A 16,715-nucleotide genomic window follows, 5' to 3' on the forward strand; every position below is an offset into this window, starting at 1 on the left:
CATAACCCCGAAACCCTACCAAACACCCTGAGCGATCACTGCCCTATAAAAGTGATTAGGTTCACTCCCCACTTCTCAAAGCCTCCTAAATTTATCACTTGTCGTAAACTCTCTAACTTCCATCTAGAAACCTTTAATGCCCTCCTCTCTAAAGTAAACTGGAAATTCCTTACCCAACTTCCACTAGAAGAAGCAGTCTTAGCTTTCAACTCTACCTTCCTCAGCATCTTAGACTCACTTGCTCCCCCTCACAAAGTCCGAATTAAGTCCACCATATCTCCATGGCTTTCAAAAGCCACTAGTACCCTTATGATAACTAGAGACAAATTATGGAAAAATGGTCACAAACTAAGCTCTCTGCAATGACTTACAAAAAATATAAATAACTCAGAAATCTGACAAAAAAACACATAAACAAAGATAAAAAGGACTTGTATAACAAACCTCCCACAGCCCTAAAATCTAATCCTAAAAAATTCTGGAACTCTATTAACCAAATATTACATCCCGGTAATCTTAGCTCCCCCAATCCATGCCCAGACAAGACATCTGAAGAAACTGCCACTATCTTCAATACCTATTTTATCGATTCAATATCTAAGCTACTGAACCCTAACCCAAACTCCTCTACTACTAACATCTCCAACTTTTCTGAACCTACTCCTAATACTATCTCCTCAAATACCTTCTCCCTCAAACCTGTACCTACTAGCTACACCAAAACTCTACTCTCTAAATTAAAACCATGCTCAGCATCAGCTGACAATATTCCTTCCACTTTTCTTCTACTAGCAGCTAACACTTTTGCTCTCCCTGTATCTATCCTAATCAATCGCTCTATCTCTGAATCTAAAGTCCCTTCCATCTGGAAACAATGCTACACTCTACCTATACACAAAGGAGGCAACTCTTCTGATATCTCCAACTTTAGACCTATCGCTATCCTCTCCCCTCTCTCTAAAGTACTAGAAAAATGTATTCATAAACAAGTTATGGAGTATCTAATACAGGAAAATCTGCTTACACCCACTCAACATGGCTTCAGACCCAAACATAGCACCACTACAGCTCTATTACCCTTCCTCAACACTGTCTCTATAGCCATGGACGATCATACATTTATTTCTTGCCTATTCTTGGACCTCTCAAAAGCTTTCAACATTGTCCACACTCTCTTCTGCTGCACAAACTGCATAACCTCAACTTCTCCTCTGATACTGTTGCATGGTTCTCCAGCTACCTCACTGATAGATCTATCAGTGAGATGGCACTTTGCACTCTACCCTCCTCTCCCTGTAAAAATGGGTATACCTCAAGGGTCTATCCTAGGGCCTTTGCTTTTTAATATCTTTACTAATCAGCTCTATACCTCCTGTCCTCAGTCATCTTTAGTGCAATATGCAGATGACTCTACAGTCATCACCACAGCCAACTCTCCCTCTAAGCTCTTCTCAGTTACTCGGGTATCTTTTAACTTAGTTGAAACATGGCTCTCTAACAACCAGCTCATCCTTAACCCTAAAAAACAAAGCTGTTACTCTTCCTACCCAGAAAGTTCAACAATATTAAACCCTCCTTCTCCATACAGTCCCTTAATAACACTCCCATTCAGGCAGAATTCAGTACTAAGCTCTTAGGCGTAACCATTGACGATCGGCTTAAATTTGACTTGCATGTTGATAACTGTATCAAAAAGATTCATTCAAAACTAGGCCTCCTTTACCATAACAAGAAATTCCTTGCCTCTGAAGCCAAGACTACTCTCTCTCTTACCTACCTTCCGCCCAGTCTAATGTAAAATTCTCAAATTCTCACAAATCTTAACTCAGCACTCCTGACCAAACTCAAATCTACTTACAACAAGGTAGCTAGATTTGCTGCCCTCTCTCTCTAAAATGCCTAAACTGGCTTGAATTACTCCACCAGCTTCTTAACTCTCAGCTCCAGATCATCCATTCTATCCTATACCAGCCTTTCTACTACCCAGCACTATCCCCTCTCATTTCCCATTATTCTCCCTCCAGACCTCTCCGAAGCTCTAACCAAGATCTACTACAAATCTACAAACTCAAGTCTAAATTTGGAAGCAACATGTACAGCTATCACCCCACTATTACCTGGAATAGGCTCCCACTAGAAATTAGGACCCTTACACATCCTAAACAATTTAAGACAGACACCAAAGAGCACTTTAAAAGTCACTGGTCCTGCCACTGCACTCTCCCTCCTTAAACATCCCCTACTTCTCATACCTTAATCTACTTTCTCCCCTTAACTCACTTTTCTTACTACCGCTCTCTAATCTTCCTTGACTACTCTTTCTACTGTCTTCTAAAATCTATTAAGCAAATCACCTCAGAGAAACATTCTATTGTAATTGTCTTGCCTTCATGCAAATACATTATGATAAAACTGGGTTTTTGTAACCACTTACCCCAAAAACTATACTCATCTTAATGACATATTGCTTTTTATATATCTTGAAATAGTTATGTTATAATCCTGATTATTGACACTGTATAACATTGTATTGCTACTTAATGCCTTGTAATAATCATGTAACATTGCTGTTTAATGCTAATTTATAATGAAAATTGTATACTATGTTGGAGCTTTTCTCCCCGGGCCTACACTGAAAAAGGGCTCTTCAGCTCAGTCAGACAATCCCGGTCAACAAATGTAAAATAAATAAATAAATAAATAAAAATAGTGGGAGAATTGTGAGTTTCTACAGGATATGAGCTGCATTTATTTCATTTCTACTTTTTTAATGTTTGTATTTTACTTGGTCTGAGGCCTTAGCCTTGTAGGATAAGTCACTATAGTGAGAGAATTGTGAATAGCTGCAGGATTTGACCCTCATTTATAACACTTCTGCATTTTTCTGCTTGCATTTTACTTGATCAGAGACCTTAGTCTTGTAGTATAACTTACACTAGTGAGAGAATTGTGAATTGCTGAAGGATCTAAGCCTCGTTTATTACATTTCTACTCCATTTTTACTGTTATATTTTACTTGGTCTGGTGACCGTGGTCTTGTAGTATCACCAGAGTAGTGCGAGAATTGTGAATTTCTACAGGATCTAAGCCCCATTTATTACATTACTACTGCATTTTTCCTTTTTTCATTTGACTTGGTCTGGAGACCTTAGTCTAGTCTTGCAGTATCACTCACAGTGACAGCACTGTGAATTGCTGCAGGGTCTGAGCCTCATTTATTACATTTCTACTGCATTTTTCCTTCTTTCATTTGACTTGGTCTGGAGACCTTAGTCTAGTCTTGCAGTATCACTCACAATAGTGACAGTACTGTGAATTGCTGCAGGGTCTGAGCCTCATTTATTACATTTCTACTGCATTTTTTCTGTTTGCATTTTACTTAGTCTGGGAACCTTAGTCTTGTATTATTACTCACAACAGTGAGATAATTGTGAATTGATACAGGATTTGAGCCTTATGAATGTACTTATACTGCATTTTTTACTGATTACTGATTGGATTCCTCTCTAACTCATTTCCTGTAACTTGTGCTGATCTGTGCAGCAGTGCTTTGCATGCCTTGTATACACCCATGCATCAAGAGTTGTACTTTTCTATATAAAACTTCCTCTGTTATTTTCTCATGTATCTAGCTGAATGTAGAGCAGCTAGTTTGTTGCTGAAAAGCAATAGCCCAAGAGTGTTTGGATAAATCCTAGACCTTCCCCTCAGCACAATAACTTCAAACCCAGATTGCACTACCCCTCATAGATCACAAAAAGAGGATCTACAGCCATAGATGTGCACTTGCTTACTGTCTGCATAGCCAGCCTGATGGAAATGAGCATCCTGAGACAATGTAGCAATTGTCTCACGTTTACTAATAACCACCTTATTCTTAACTAGACTGAAAAAGTATGCAAGGGATGTAATTACACTATGTCTTTGGAGGTAAAGGTCTCACATACAGGCACTGATATCACCAAACAGGTTACCAGTAACAAACACACTACACCTACTAAGGATCAGATACATAAACTCACATATTCTGAGACTCTTAAATGCAGTCTAGCCAAATCTCAAAAGCCTCCAATACACTGCCCTCAGCAACTTCCAAACACTCTACAAAGACAGCACTCCCCAGGACACATACAACCACATCTCACAATGTCTCAGCTTGTACGCCCTTAAGGCAAACTGCCACACAACCCAGTATATTGGTCACTGGAGACTCTGTTGTGAGAAACACTGATGGCCCCCTCCCCAGGCTGAGCAAGGAGACAGTCATGGTCAGTTGCCCATCAGGGGAAGGAGTCACCAGATCACACACACACTCAGGACACTGAATCACAAGAAGCAGAATGACTCTGTCATAGTCCATGTGCATGGTAATGACCTGAGATGTACCTCCCTGGACCATATGAAGAGACTTGATAGAGCTTTCAGATTCTGTGTCCAATGCAGATATGAGACTAGCACTGAACAGCACACTACCTTCTCCAAGGATGATACTGCAATATAAACAGAAGATGATTGACTTTAACAATTGGCTTAGTTACTGGTGTCATTCTAAAGGGTCCAATATTTGTCATCTTGGAAAAACATGATTGACAGACCATGCTACTTTGCCAGGGACAATCTACATGGCAAAGGCAATCTGATAAACCTTCCAACATAGTAAATTCTATGCAAGATAAACTAAAGGTGCTACTGATCAGTGCTAGGAGTATCAACAAAAAGCTCCATTCCATGGTAGTGCTCCTCACCCTGGAGACTGTTGACATCTGTGCAGTTACTGAGACATGGTTTAAAGCTGTGGAAGGCACCCTGCCAATAGAAGGCTATAATGCCTTCCACACATTTAGACCAGCTACTGCACAAGAAGCGGCAAGAGGTGGAGGTGTATAAATCTACATAAAAAGTAAACACACTTCAAGATTGGTCAAACAATATAATATGTTTGAGCTACGTCATGTCCAGCCAATCTTAGGTGAAGTCCAATACCATATCCTTGATAGCTATGGGTCCCCATCTATGACCAGGATGACCATACCATGTACTTGAATGTATTGGAGTCACTCACAATTCATACAGCACCATACCTGTGGGTGTATTCAACTATCCCATCATAAACTAGGATACATACAAAACTACTAACATGTACACTGAATAAGTCTTAGATTTTGTCAGTGGAAACACCCTGGAACACCTAGTTTACACATGTACTAGGGGTGCAAGTGGTACTCACAAATATGATGGAACATTGCACCTCCCCTTGGTAATGTCTTCATTTATCAGATTAGATCACAAATTGGTCACCCTCTGCTTTGTAATGTCTTCATTGGTCAGCTCAGCTAACAAAGTGGTTACCTTTGAAATAAATATGAACGCTGAACTCGCAGCATACCTCAGAACCTTTAAGAACTTTTCCAAGACTAACTACCTCCTATTAAATGATAGCATAGCTAAATTCCAAGTTCACCAAACTCAGAAAACTTGGGGATCTATGTGAAATTATTTACGGAAACCCTGTATAAGCATGTAAATAACTGTAGAGAAACAGAAGTGCCAAATTGAAATAAACTTAGGACAAACTCCAAAAATAAGACCCCTTGGTGGATTCCCAGTATTTGTACAACAAAAGAAAGAAAATTCTGTCCAAAAATAGGAAGTACTATGCCCAGAAAGCAAAATCCTCCCTCATCGGTCTCAACAAGCAACTCAGGGAACTAATCATTAGGGGACTATTGGCACTGGAACAGACAACTGAATTGGTTTGGTTATTAGTTACACTCTGCAGCTTTAGTGTTTCACTTGCTTAGCAGTTGACTAATCAAGTCCACCAAAGCCAAACCTGAGGCAAAAATAACCTCCCAGGCTAACAATAACTATACATTATTTTCAGCTATGTATGCAACCTTAAAGGGAATGCTCAGCAGTATGCTGAAATAACAGTAAATGGAACGTCCTATACTGGCTGGTTGATACATTTAGCTCAGATTTCACCACCTTATCAACCTCAGATCCCCCTGAGGGAAATACCCTCTACTATTTCTCCCCCAAATTTCACTAAAGAAAAGATCAATGCACTCTCCAGAGCTAAAATCACAGTATCAGTGGGTCCTGATAATATTCCAGGATGCCTACAAAAAAATCTCTATTCAATCACAGCCTCCAGTCAGGCTTCATCCCTAGGGAATGGAGGACTACAACGGTCATCCCTCTACACAAAGACGGACCATCAACAGATCCAAGCAATTATAGACCCATAAGTTTGACTAGTCTTATATGCAAAGCCATGGAAAGAGCTATCATGGACCTGATAAACAAAGTCATAGGACATCTTCAAACACTGAACCCATCCCAATTCAAGTTTCATCAAGGGCAGATCATGGGTAATAAGCTTAGTGGATTTCTTCAAAAGGGCACTAGAGCCATGGATGAGAGAAAAATGGTACATACTGCCTACCTTGACATGGCAAAAGCATTTGACACAATACCTCACTTGGGTATTATAGACAAATTCACAAAGCTAGGCATAAATTCCTGTGTCAACCAATGGATGACCAAATGGCTCACAGATAGAACACATGAAATTAGGGTTTGGAAATCCATCTCCAGCCAAGAGGACTGTTACTTGTGGTGTCCCACAGGGCTTGGTACTGGGAACTCTTCTCTTTGGAATATACTTCTCCGAAGTCAAGGCAATTGTAGAGGGACCTTGGCTGACCACATTTGCTGATGACTACAAACTGTGTACAATCACGAATCCACCAGATATGTAGATATCTTCCAGGAGGGTCTGACACAGATGAAAAACTGGTATCAGAACCATGGCCTAAAACTCAGTGCAAAAAAATGCATTATTATACCCTTTGGGAAGATGACTACCCTGTAAATTACAACACTGATAACATTCCCTTAAAAGTAGACCCAGTGGTAAGAGACTTGGAAACTCAGGTTGATAGCAACGTGAACTCTGATCACCACATGTCCATGGCAGTGAGAAAATCCTTCTATGTGACACAGCTTATATGTAAGGGCATGGCATTCAGATCTAAGGAGATCATAGTCCTACTACACCCAGCCCTCATTAGACCAATAATAGAGTGCAATATACCATTCCGTATGTACTTGACTAGGTATTTGGAACAGCTGGAGTGGCCACAGAGGTTCCTCCCTAAAAGAGTAAAGGATGTAAATAATGTCCTGTGCAGGCTGCCTAGAACCCAATCCCTGTACTTGGTCTCCTTCAGACTACTGAGGGATGATCATGCCTAACCTACAAGGCATTCTCCAATCCAGCCATGATAGATCTGCTACACATTCACAAAACAAACAGCACTAGAATTACCCTATCTAAGGATCACAACCTTGTATGTGATATAAACAAAACATGCTGCAGGGACAGGTATGTGTCTCAAAGATTACCCCTTCTCTGGAACAGACTAACCATTCATGTGAAACAAAGCTCTTCCCTAAGCCTATTCAAAAGCAATTTGGACCAATAGATGGGAACTCACAAATTCACCTATGGCTTGTTGCCTGTGACTATTATGGACAGGGGCAGTCTGTAGATGTCCTAAGGCATAAGTATACACCAAAGTCATACTAAACCATGAGCATTAATAACTGGGAAAACTGGGGCATGAATGGATTGGCTTAAAAAGGCTCTAGGGCAATTAGGCTAGTAATCTCCTATGATCTTATGATCTCTCCCTAAAGATCAAGCTTTATTCCTTTGTCATCTCCAAGGATGACATTCCCACTTCTATTTGGCTAGGAGATATTTCTGTTTGTTCCTGTAGCCATCATTGTGACAAAGGTTCACCATCTGTTAGGTGTTCTTTACAGGACTATACGGCATCTTCCAATAGTAGGAAGGCAGCATCAACATACAACATGCTCCCACCTTAACTATTGTCTGGCAGTATTGTTATGTGCAACCTACAAACGTGTTTTTATAGTCAACAGTAATACTGTAAAGTTTGCTATGGCTGTGCTCCCTTGATCTCACAACTGCCATGCATTGTCACATTTAGGGTGGCTGTCACTTTCAAATAAAACTGCCTATTCTCAAGTGTGCCTTACATTCTGCATAGAGACTGTAGTCTTCCTCATGATGGTGAGGTATTAACATCATCTTCAAATGACACTGCTTAGGACATTTTCATGACTTGAGGAGCTTTTAGCTCAGAGGTTTCTCAACTATAGAATCTATTTCCAGGACAGATTGGGAGGGGCTCCTGGTACAAAACTTTTGAAAAGGATCTCTAGTATTTATTTTAAGCAGTCACCAAAATACACTTCCTGTGGTGTCATGTACAGAACTTTAAGACCTGTGTATTGACCCACTATTCGCACCTAATGTTTATGTGTATATAGTTTCCTAATATGAATTTCAGTACTATTGCATGTGAACACTGTGGATTTAAACAGAATGGAGTAAGAGGGGGGAGCTGCACTACTGACATGCTCTCACTTGGATGAGATGATAACATGAGGTCCGATCTTCCAGAGTCGCTGGTAATTCAGGTGGATGTAAAAGATCCTACAACACTTTTTTTGTCCCCCCCCCCCCCCCACAAATCATTCATACAGGCCTGGCCCTGAAGTGTCTCACATCCATGCCAGATCTACCAGCTACTGTCTTACCCTTCAAACTTACTCTGGAATTCCTAGTGACGGTTTTGGATCCTAAAGGCATCCCAGGAGCTTTTCCATCTTTGCTTCCATCCGGGGGATTCTTTTATATGCTCTACCCAGTCCCCTTTTCTTGCCACCTTTGCTTGTTGACCATATCCAAGGGCACCTCCCCTCTATGGACCACTCTTCCTTTTAGGGAGCATCATCAACAAGCACCTCTACATCCAGGACGGGCACACCTTCCCTCCCTGATGCTCTGTCAGTTGCTCGAGCCACTAATGTAACCTAGGTTGGCTGGACTATAGTCAGGACTTTATCCCTCTACGCCATCGAAGTGGTAAATATTTTACAATACTTGCCAAAACAGCAGGGTAGTTTCTCTGAGCTTTGGCCAAATTATCCTTAGTCAGTATAACTTTCAGGACTCCCCTGAAATGGGCCTGTCAACCTTTAGATCCAGGGATCTAAACCTTGTCATCAAGATAAACAAAACATGCTGGAGGGATAGGTTCCTGACCCAGAGACTCCCCAGACTCTGGAATAGATTGCCCATACATGTCAAGCAGAGTGCCTCTTTGGCCCTCTTCAAAGGGAACCTTGATGATTGGATGGGAGAAAGGAAATTCACTCCGGGGATCACGTCAGTCGCCCTGCTAGACAGGGGTCCAGGGAAGTAAATAGTGTGGGAAGAAATAGCCAGGGAATTGTTATGGCTAGGCTTGTATAGGCCCTAGGGCTGATAGCCTAGTACCAACCTATGAGACTAGTATTTATTAAATAAGTAAATTCTACAATATCAAGAGGATCAGCTATGTGACACGTGGCTGCATTTACAATAACTGAGTCAAAGCTAAGCATTGTTTAATGTTGCAGCTTACCTGTACATTGTATTTTGTTTTATTTAATTATTGTCTAATTTTTTGCTTATTGATGGAACTTTTCTCCACAGGTCTTTACTATGAAGACACTATGACCAGTCAGACTAACACAGAAGTACTTGACTGTAATGAAGAACTGAAATAAATAAACAATATGCTGTAAGTTAAGGACCCTTGTCCCTTCAGCAAAAGTGCTAACTCCTTCATCCTCTTCTTCTATTTGAGGCTACAGTCCCTGCCAGACCAACTAACCAGCTCCTTGTCTCTTTTCCTTCATCCTCTCTCTGAGCTGTTTGCTGTAGTCTTTGGTAGGAGAACGTTTTGTTTTTGCAACTACAACTGTAGTCAGTTGGACAGCTGTACTATGCTATGCTTCAGTCCCAGCCATGGGTGTGCTGGCTAGCTCCTTTCATGGAAAGGGTGGGGCATACTTTATACTTGTCTGTTTGTGTTTCCTTGGAGACTCAAACCCTTTAATAAATAGCTACATAGCTCTGATGCTTGACTTACTATACTTTGAACAGGCGGGGTTTGTCTTCTTGAAGGATTGTTTCTGTTGGATGGAGATAAAACTTTTTTCCTTTATCCTTTCCAAACCCCTGTAATCTATAACAAACTTGGAGCTGAATTGCTGATACTTAACGTCCTTTTTTTTAAAACTTTCAGTGGATATAAAAGGATGGCGGAGAATGGCATCTGCGAGAATGTGAGTTTATTCAATCATAACTGCATCGCAAACTAGAAACGTTAAAACTATGACAAGTGTGAGTGCGTTTGCCTGTGTTACTGTTTTTATCAGTATTCAAAAGAGGCATACTCACGAATGAAACATTTTCTAGAAATAAAATTGCTAAGTGGTGGTAAAGAGAGAATGGCTTTTTTATTTATAATTTAGCACTGGGAATTTGATACATATACATGGTTAGAGGCAAAATCTGAGTATAAGAACTAGTAAAGAAAATATTTAGTACAAAAAACACAGTTTGCAAGTATGATTAGATGAGTGATAATCAGGCTGGAATTTCCTGCCAGCCTGGTTTGACAGTTCAGACTTAGCTGTCTGCATATGAGAAGGATTACTTTGGGCTGCATTGTCTGAAGGTAGCTGCTAGGTGATTTTTTTTTTTTCTTTGCCAGTTTACTATTTTTACCTGAAATTATAATATGCTGTGTGTAAGTGGTACGGTAAAGTAACCATAAATGATGACATGTTCGAAATGTATATCAGTCCAAGTAGGCATGGAAATGCATATATGCATACACACGAACACACACACACACACACACACACACACACACACACACACACACACACACACACACACACACATAAAAACTTTACACATAGGACAGGAAGACTGATTTATTTAGTAAACAATATACATAATTTGACATTATATGAGGGTTCACCTTATTTGGTTTTCTGTTCAGGCACCTCTCATGTTGATTAGGGCAGTGGTGCTGGGATTTTCATGTTTGATATCCTGTTCTAGCTATCACTGCTAGGTTAATGAAGTTCTGTTATATGGGCACTCTGAGTTAACATTAACATGTTTTTTCTTGAGTGCTCTCCAGCAAAGAACTGAATGTCAATTCCGTTTTTCTCAAATTTGTTTAACCATTCTACAGAGGGGTTGCCAGGAGACCTACATATGCAAGACTGCATCCTCTTTTCAAGCCTGGTATAAATGTTTATCCCTGCTGCACCCTCTTTTCAGTCTGGTATAAATGTTTATCCCTGCTGCACCCCTCTTTTACATTGCTAACCACGAAGCTGCAGCAATGTTTGCATGGGAAACCTTACCAGTGCTTCCTGCTGCTTGCAGGAAAGGGACAGCTGTAGGGTCTAGTTGCCTGTAAACATACAGCACATACTCTGCAGATCACAGTAAAAGCTAGGAAATCCTGATGTTTAATGAGCCATAGCCAAGACCAACAAAAAGAAATGGAACATAATGCAACATTTATTTTTATTTGCTTCAGGAAGTAGATGAACTAGACAAGACCACTGGGGACTCTTTTCATTATGATCTAATGTCAGAGAATGAAAAGTTGAATATAAAATCAGTATGATACGAAATGTACAACTTCACAAATATTACAATGCAGTAATGGGCAGTTATCAAAAATGTAGGATCAGTACAAAACAAAAAATGGCATAACTATATACTGAGTTAGAGATTAAAATTAAAAATCCAGTTCATCTGTATTTTGCTTGCTGTTATAGGTGCACTTTAAGCTGGTTAGTGAAAGAAGTCAGGTTAAAGAGCTGATGAATGGTGCTTGGGGTGTGTTCCAGACAGTTGATAACATATGGGAAAAAATCACTATCATTATAAGCAAGTAAATAAATTAGAATAGTAAGTCGTGCTGCAGTACAATGAGACGATCTGGGAAACCTGGAATGTTGTTTGAAGGAAATAAGTCTATGTAAGACCTAGCAATAGTCCACGTGAAGAATTATATACAGAATTATGCTAATGAAACTAGCATACATTAACTGCTTCTCTTCCTGAGTTTTTGAACTAGACGCTAATGTTTGGAAAATGAGGAGGTGCTAAGTATAGGGACAAGAACTGCAGTTGAGACATGAGATGCATGTAAGAACATTGATACCTTTCCTTAAAACTGACTGACTCAATGAGATACAGACACTGATCACACTTTTTCTAGCGCACCATAACTACAACCAGAACACAAATTTCAGGACTAATGAGTGTTCTAAGGCACCACAATTAAAATGTGTTTCTTGTCATTACACAGATGGTGCAAGTTCAGTTCCCACCTCTGACAAATGCTTGTTTTAGGGTACAAAATTCTCCGTACTGTACTTGATCCTTAGTATTACATCACAACAGCATTGTGGCCTCAAAGGAAAATATAATTTTAACCACAGTATAGACATATGCACTACTGCTAAAACATGCTGGACAGGGTAGAGAAAATAGCAAATGACTTTTTAAGGTAGTAGGAATCATGATAAATATAGCAGTTTTAGTTCAGTGCAGTAAAATGCATAGTAGTGTGTCTGGGAAACTAAAATCCAAGAAAGGCAGATACAATTTTGGGCAAGAAGACAGAACAGCAAAAGTGGAAGGAATCTGGGGAAGACAGAATGTGATTTAAAAGTAGGCCAGCTGTGTGAGTGAAGAGTGTTGACACTAGGCTGGTGTGCAAAGGAAGTGACATCTCCAGTAGGAAATAAGAGTATGACCCCTCTGTACAGAGAGCGGGTAAGACAGCAGTTTTGGAGACTTCAGCTCAACTAGAACATGGAGATGAAGGAGGCATTTCAGAACAGACTGTAACAAAACATGATGGAAGAAATGTATCACAGACAATATATAAAAATTCACAAAAATAACTTGATATGTCATCTGCAGGGATAGAGATTTGACAGAAAAGTTTACATACGTCATAAGACTCAACAGTGTCCATTGAGTCATCACCGTTTGGAAAAAAAAAGGAGATGTATGTCAGCATGAACATAGAATGCAAAGACTTTGCATAAACATACTTAGGAAATATTAAAAAGCATTTATCCCCATTGTAGTACATGTGCAATAGCTTGTCTAAGTATACAGAGTGAGGAAAAACTGCAGCAGAATTCAGGTATGCAAATAAAACTACCTAATACAGTCTTTGTGGAGGATGGAAAAAGTAAACTAATGGCTACTCAGCATCTGCAGTTTACTTGACAGATAAAGTAAGGCATGGGCTAGGGAGGCCAAGTGGTCCTTATCAGTAACTGCAAATCTACATTTCATTTATAGGTTTATACTAGGCTAACTGCCCTTCTGGGCCATTTTAAGTCTAGCAAATTAACCCATGTAAGAATCAAACCCAGCACCTTATGGCTAGAACGCAAATATCTTAACCATTATGCCAATCTCCCTCTGTTTCATGTCTGTCTGCAGCGCAGCTAAACAAAAATGAAATGTGAGGATGCCAGAATACCTATGGTACTCTAGATGGGTATATGAGTGAATAAAACAAAACTAGGGTAATATGTGCGGAGGGATTAGAATCCTTTTTTGAGGAAATGGAAGAATGAAGCAAACAGGTCTGCAACTCTCAACTTCTAGCACCATTTAATTTTTATGTTGTAGTGCAGTATATGAGAAACAAGGGGTAAAAACAACTAAAAACATTTAAAGTTTTAAATTTCAGAAATTTATGATAATACAGAATCATATCTTTAGTGTGCAAATGCACGAAAGACACAGTGAATAATACCTAGAATCAAGTTTCACTGTGTCTCGCATATATAGCTGAATATCAAGGCACTGCTAAGTGTAGCTTTGAACCTGGGTGATTAGTTTCACAAATAGGAAGGCAGATACTCTGCAAATGGGCCAGTACTAATTCCTTTCGTTAACTAGTAATGAATGGGACACAGAGACATTTTTCACCTGAAGAGAGTACTCCATTTTCCTCTTACTGCCATTTGTCAGACAGCCCAAGTTTTTTCCTGTATCAACAGCATGACAAGCAGCACTCTTACTACCTCAATAATGCATAGCTTTCTATTTATTTATGCTGTCCTAACCACTGTATCTGGTGTCATAGATTTACTGCTCAGTGTTAGCAGCAGCCATTTTCTCACCTGTTCACAAATATGCCACTGTACTGCACAAGGTGTGTTTGTGGGTTGAATAAAGAAATGTGGAATCCTGATACATATCATATTCTCAAGCAACAAGCTAATTAAACAAAGTCAGAAAATTGCAACTGTGATCCTTCAATGTTATGTGATTGTCTACTAGCTCTTCCCTAGAACACAAAACAAGCCTTAGCACAGATGGACAATTATCACATGGAGAAATGAGAGAGTCTGTTTCAAACATGATAGAGAATGTTGAAGCCTTCCTGTTACCTTCATAACCTGACTCCCATTTTATAAAAATGTACTTTTACAAGTTGGTGCACATAATTATTTCTTCACTGCAAATCAGTGCTAGCTGGCTGCAGGGTGGAAGGGTTATGTTGTTTGCATGAACATTTCATAGACTTTCAAATTTTTCGCTGGAATGGCTAGGGCCAGCAGTATACTACACTTCAGGTTAGTTATGGGTGAGAACACTAGTCTTCCAGTCTTATTGCATAAGTGTTAATGAGAGCAAGGAATTGCAGTTCTGGAGAGGGAGGTCTATGGGCCTGAATGATTAGGGAAGTGTGAGAAGGATATGGAGATGTATATGGAGCCTGTGGCAACTTTTACTTTAGATTTTGCAGGAGATACAAGAACTTAGTTGAAATGCTGTTTGTCAACAAGCCTGAAGTTAAACAAAATATGTATTTCTTGCGAGATTTTGCTCTTGCAGCTCTCTAAACAATAATTAATGCATCATAACAACCCTGAAATCATAGTACATTGACATAAATGTCAGTTTTTAATCCATGTTATTGAATTTCAAACAAGTAAAAGGGAAGGAAAAGGAACATCAGACTGAGAGTAGGACAGATGAGAAGATCCTATCAGAAATAATAGTATTCACACTTTAAAAAAAACATATCTTAGCATGCAATAATAGTCTATAAAGAAACATTATCAGTGTGACACCCCACCACTAAACCAGTAATCAAGGAGCCTCAATCCTCACCACTGGCACCAGTGGGGGACGTTCACTGGGAGAATAACATTTACACGCAGAGTATTTCCAGATGCAGCTCTCTGCATCAAGTGCAATTTCCCTTAAGAGCACAGCGACCACAGTCAGTCCAAGGCTGGTTCCCCCACCTTTCTCTAGATCTCCAGTAAGACTCCCCACTGGCACAGCTATAGAGTTGATATCTTAGCCAGGGTTCCAAACCAAGTTATCCAACACTCTCTCTGTCCAACTAGTGCTTTGTGTCCCTGCCCAACTAGCTGACACACCCACACACACTCTTTGAGATTTTGATTTGCATACACACACACCCACCTGGGAAAGGCTGGCACAGGTTTACTAGCTATGCCCCCTTTTGCCCAGACTATAGGGTAGTTTTCACTGCCACCAGAACCCCTTATCAGCCACTTTAAAGCCCTTAACAAAGGTTGTCCAATTTTACTGTGTAATATTAATATTAATACAAATGGTAGATTGACCAAGAGCAAGGCTATTAGGAATGGCCCACACAGTGTCACCACATAAATATGCAAGTACTCTCAAAACTTAAATATCACTGCACAGATCAGACACAATGAAAGGTTTAAATATATTTAATAATAAATAATAAAAAGAACAAGACAATACTAGATATATACTCACAGTGACATCAGAGTTCAAAATCAGAGGAATTATTTAAAATAATATTGCAGTGCAGTCTCAAATAATAAAGAAAAACATCTAAACTAAGCTTTGATATATTCCTGACTGTATATATGAGAATTACTATTCCCTAGTAACTTACTTTTAGAGCCAGGCAGATGTGGTGAATGGATGTTCTAGTTGTTGTCAGGTGCAAAACAGAATACAGAATGTTCTTTCTCACTAAGAAACTTCTGAAAATAATATCTACAATATTGCTGCTGAGATAGCTTGCATAATGACAAAATATCTTGTCATCTGACTCCTAGTTCCCAGGTGAAACCCCCACTGCTGGAAGCTGGCAGTATTTAGCATCTATTTGTAAAAATACATAGACCTCAGATCTTTGGTAGATGCTGGAAGTCATAAAACAACTGTATTCCATCATGCTTTCAGAGGTAGCAATTAGTTTACTCCAAAGACAATACAGAAAGTTTCTCAGCACAGATTCTGTGTCTCTACTACACTGAAAACTGAAAGATACCATATTTTATGGCCTAGCCATAAAGTAATTTAATTTCAGTTATTTTTCTGAAGTTAACCTCCTGTATTCCAGTTTCCATTGTTAACATATATACATTTAAGCAGTTACAATAGTGCATGTACATTTCTGTTCTCTTCCAGTAGAGCACACTGTGGCTACATTTCAAACAGCACTCTGCAAATCCCTTTTTCATCAAACAAGTCTGTACAAGCAGTTTGATATACACATGACATACAGTTCTAATAAATTTGTAACACAAGCATCTTGCATAAATCATTTCGATAATCACCAATGACATATAAATATTTACAAAATTCCAGCAAGCTGGGCTAACAGTATTTCCTTTCATCACATTCAATATAAATAATAAATAAATAAGATGCTAATTGTTGTTGCTACTGTTTAATAAACTCCAACTCTCTGTGATCTCAGGAACCT

The 16,715-nt window shown here is 39.4% G+C and overlaps 1 protein-coding gene across 1 annotated transcript in view; it reads left to right on the plus strand.

The window, feature by feature from the left end:
• Positions 1-10,004: 10,004 nt before the first annotated feature.
• The window catches only part of LOC122804056 (galectin-related protein-like), a 110,741-nt gene continuing 104,030 nt past the window's right edge, over positions 10,005-16,715 (plus strand). Inside the window, exon 1 of the mRNA XM_044073728.1 lies at positions 10,005-10,209. Coding sequence (XP_043929663.1) covers positions 10,183-10,209 — 27 coding nt within the window. The 5' untranslated portion in view covers positions 10,005-10,182. The remainder of the gene's footprint in view (positions 10,210-16,715) is intronic.

The sequence above is a fragment of the Protopterus annectens genome, chromosome 6.part0, assembly GCF_019279795.1.
Source record: "Protopterus annectens isolate FY-2018-M chromosome 6.part0, PAN1.0, whole genome shotgun sequence".
Classification (NCBI taxonomy): domain Eukaryota; kingdom Metazoa; phylum Chordata; order Ceratodontiformes; family Protopteridae; genus Protopterus; species Protopterus annectens.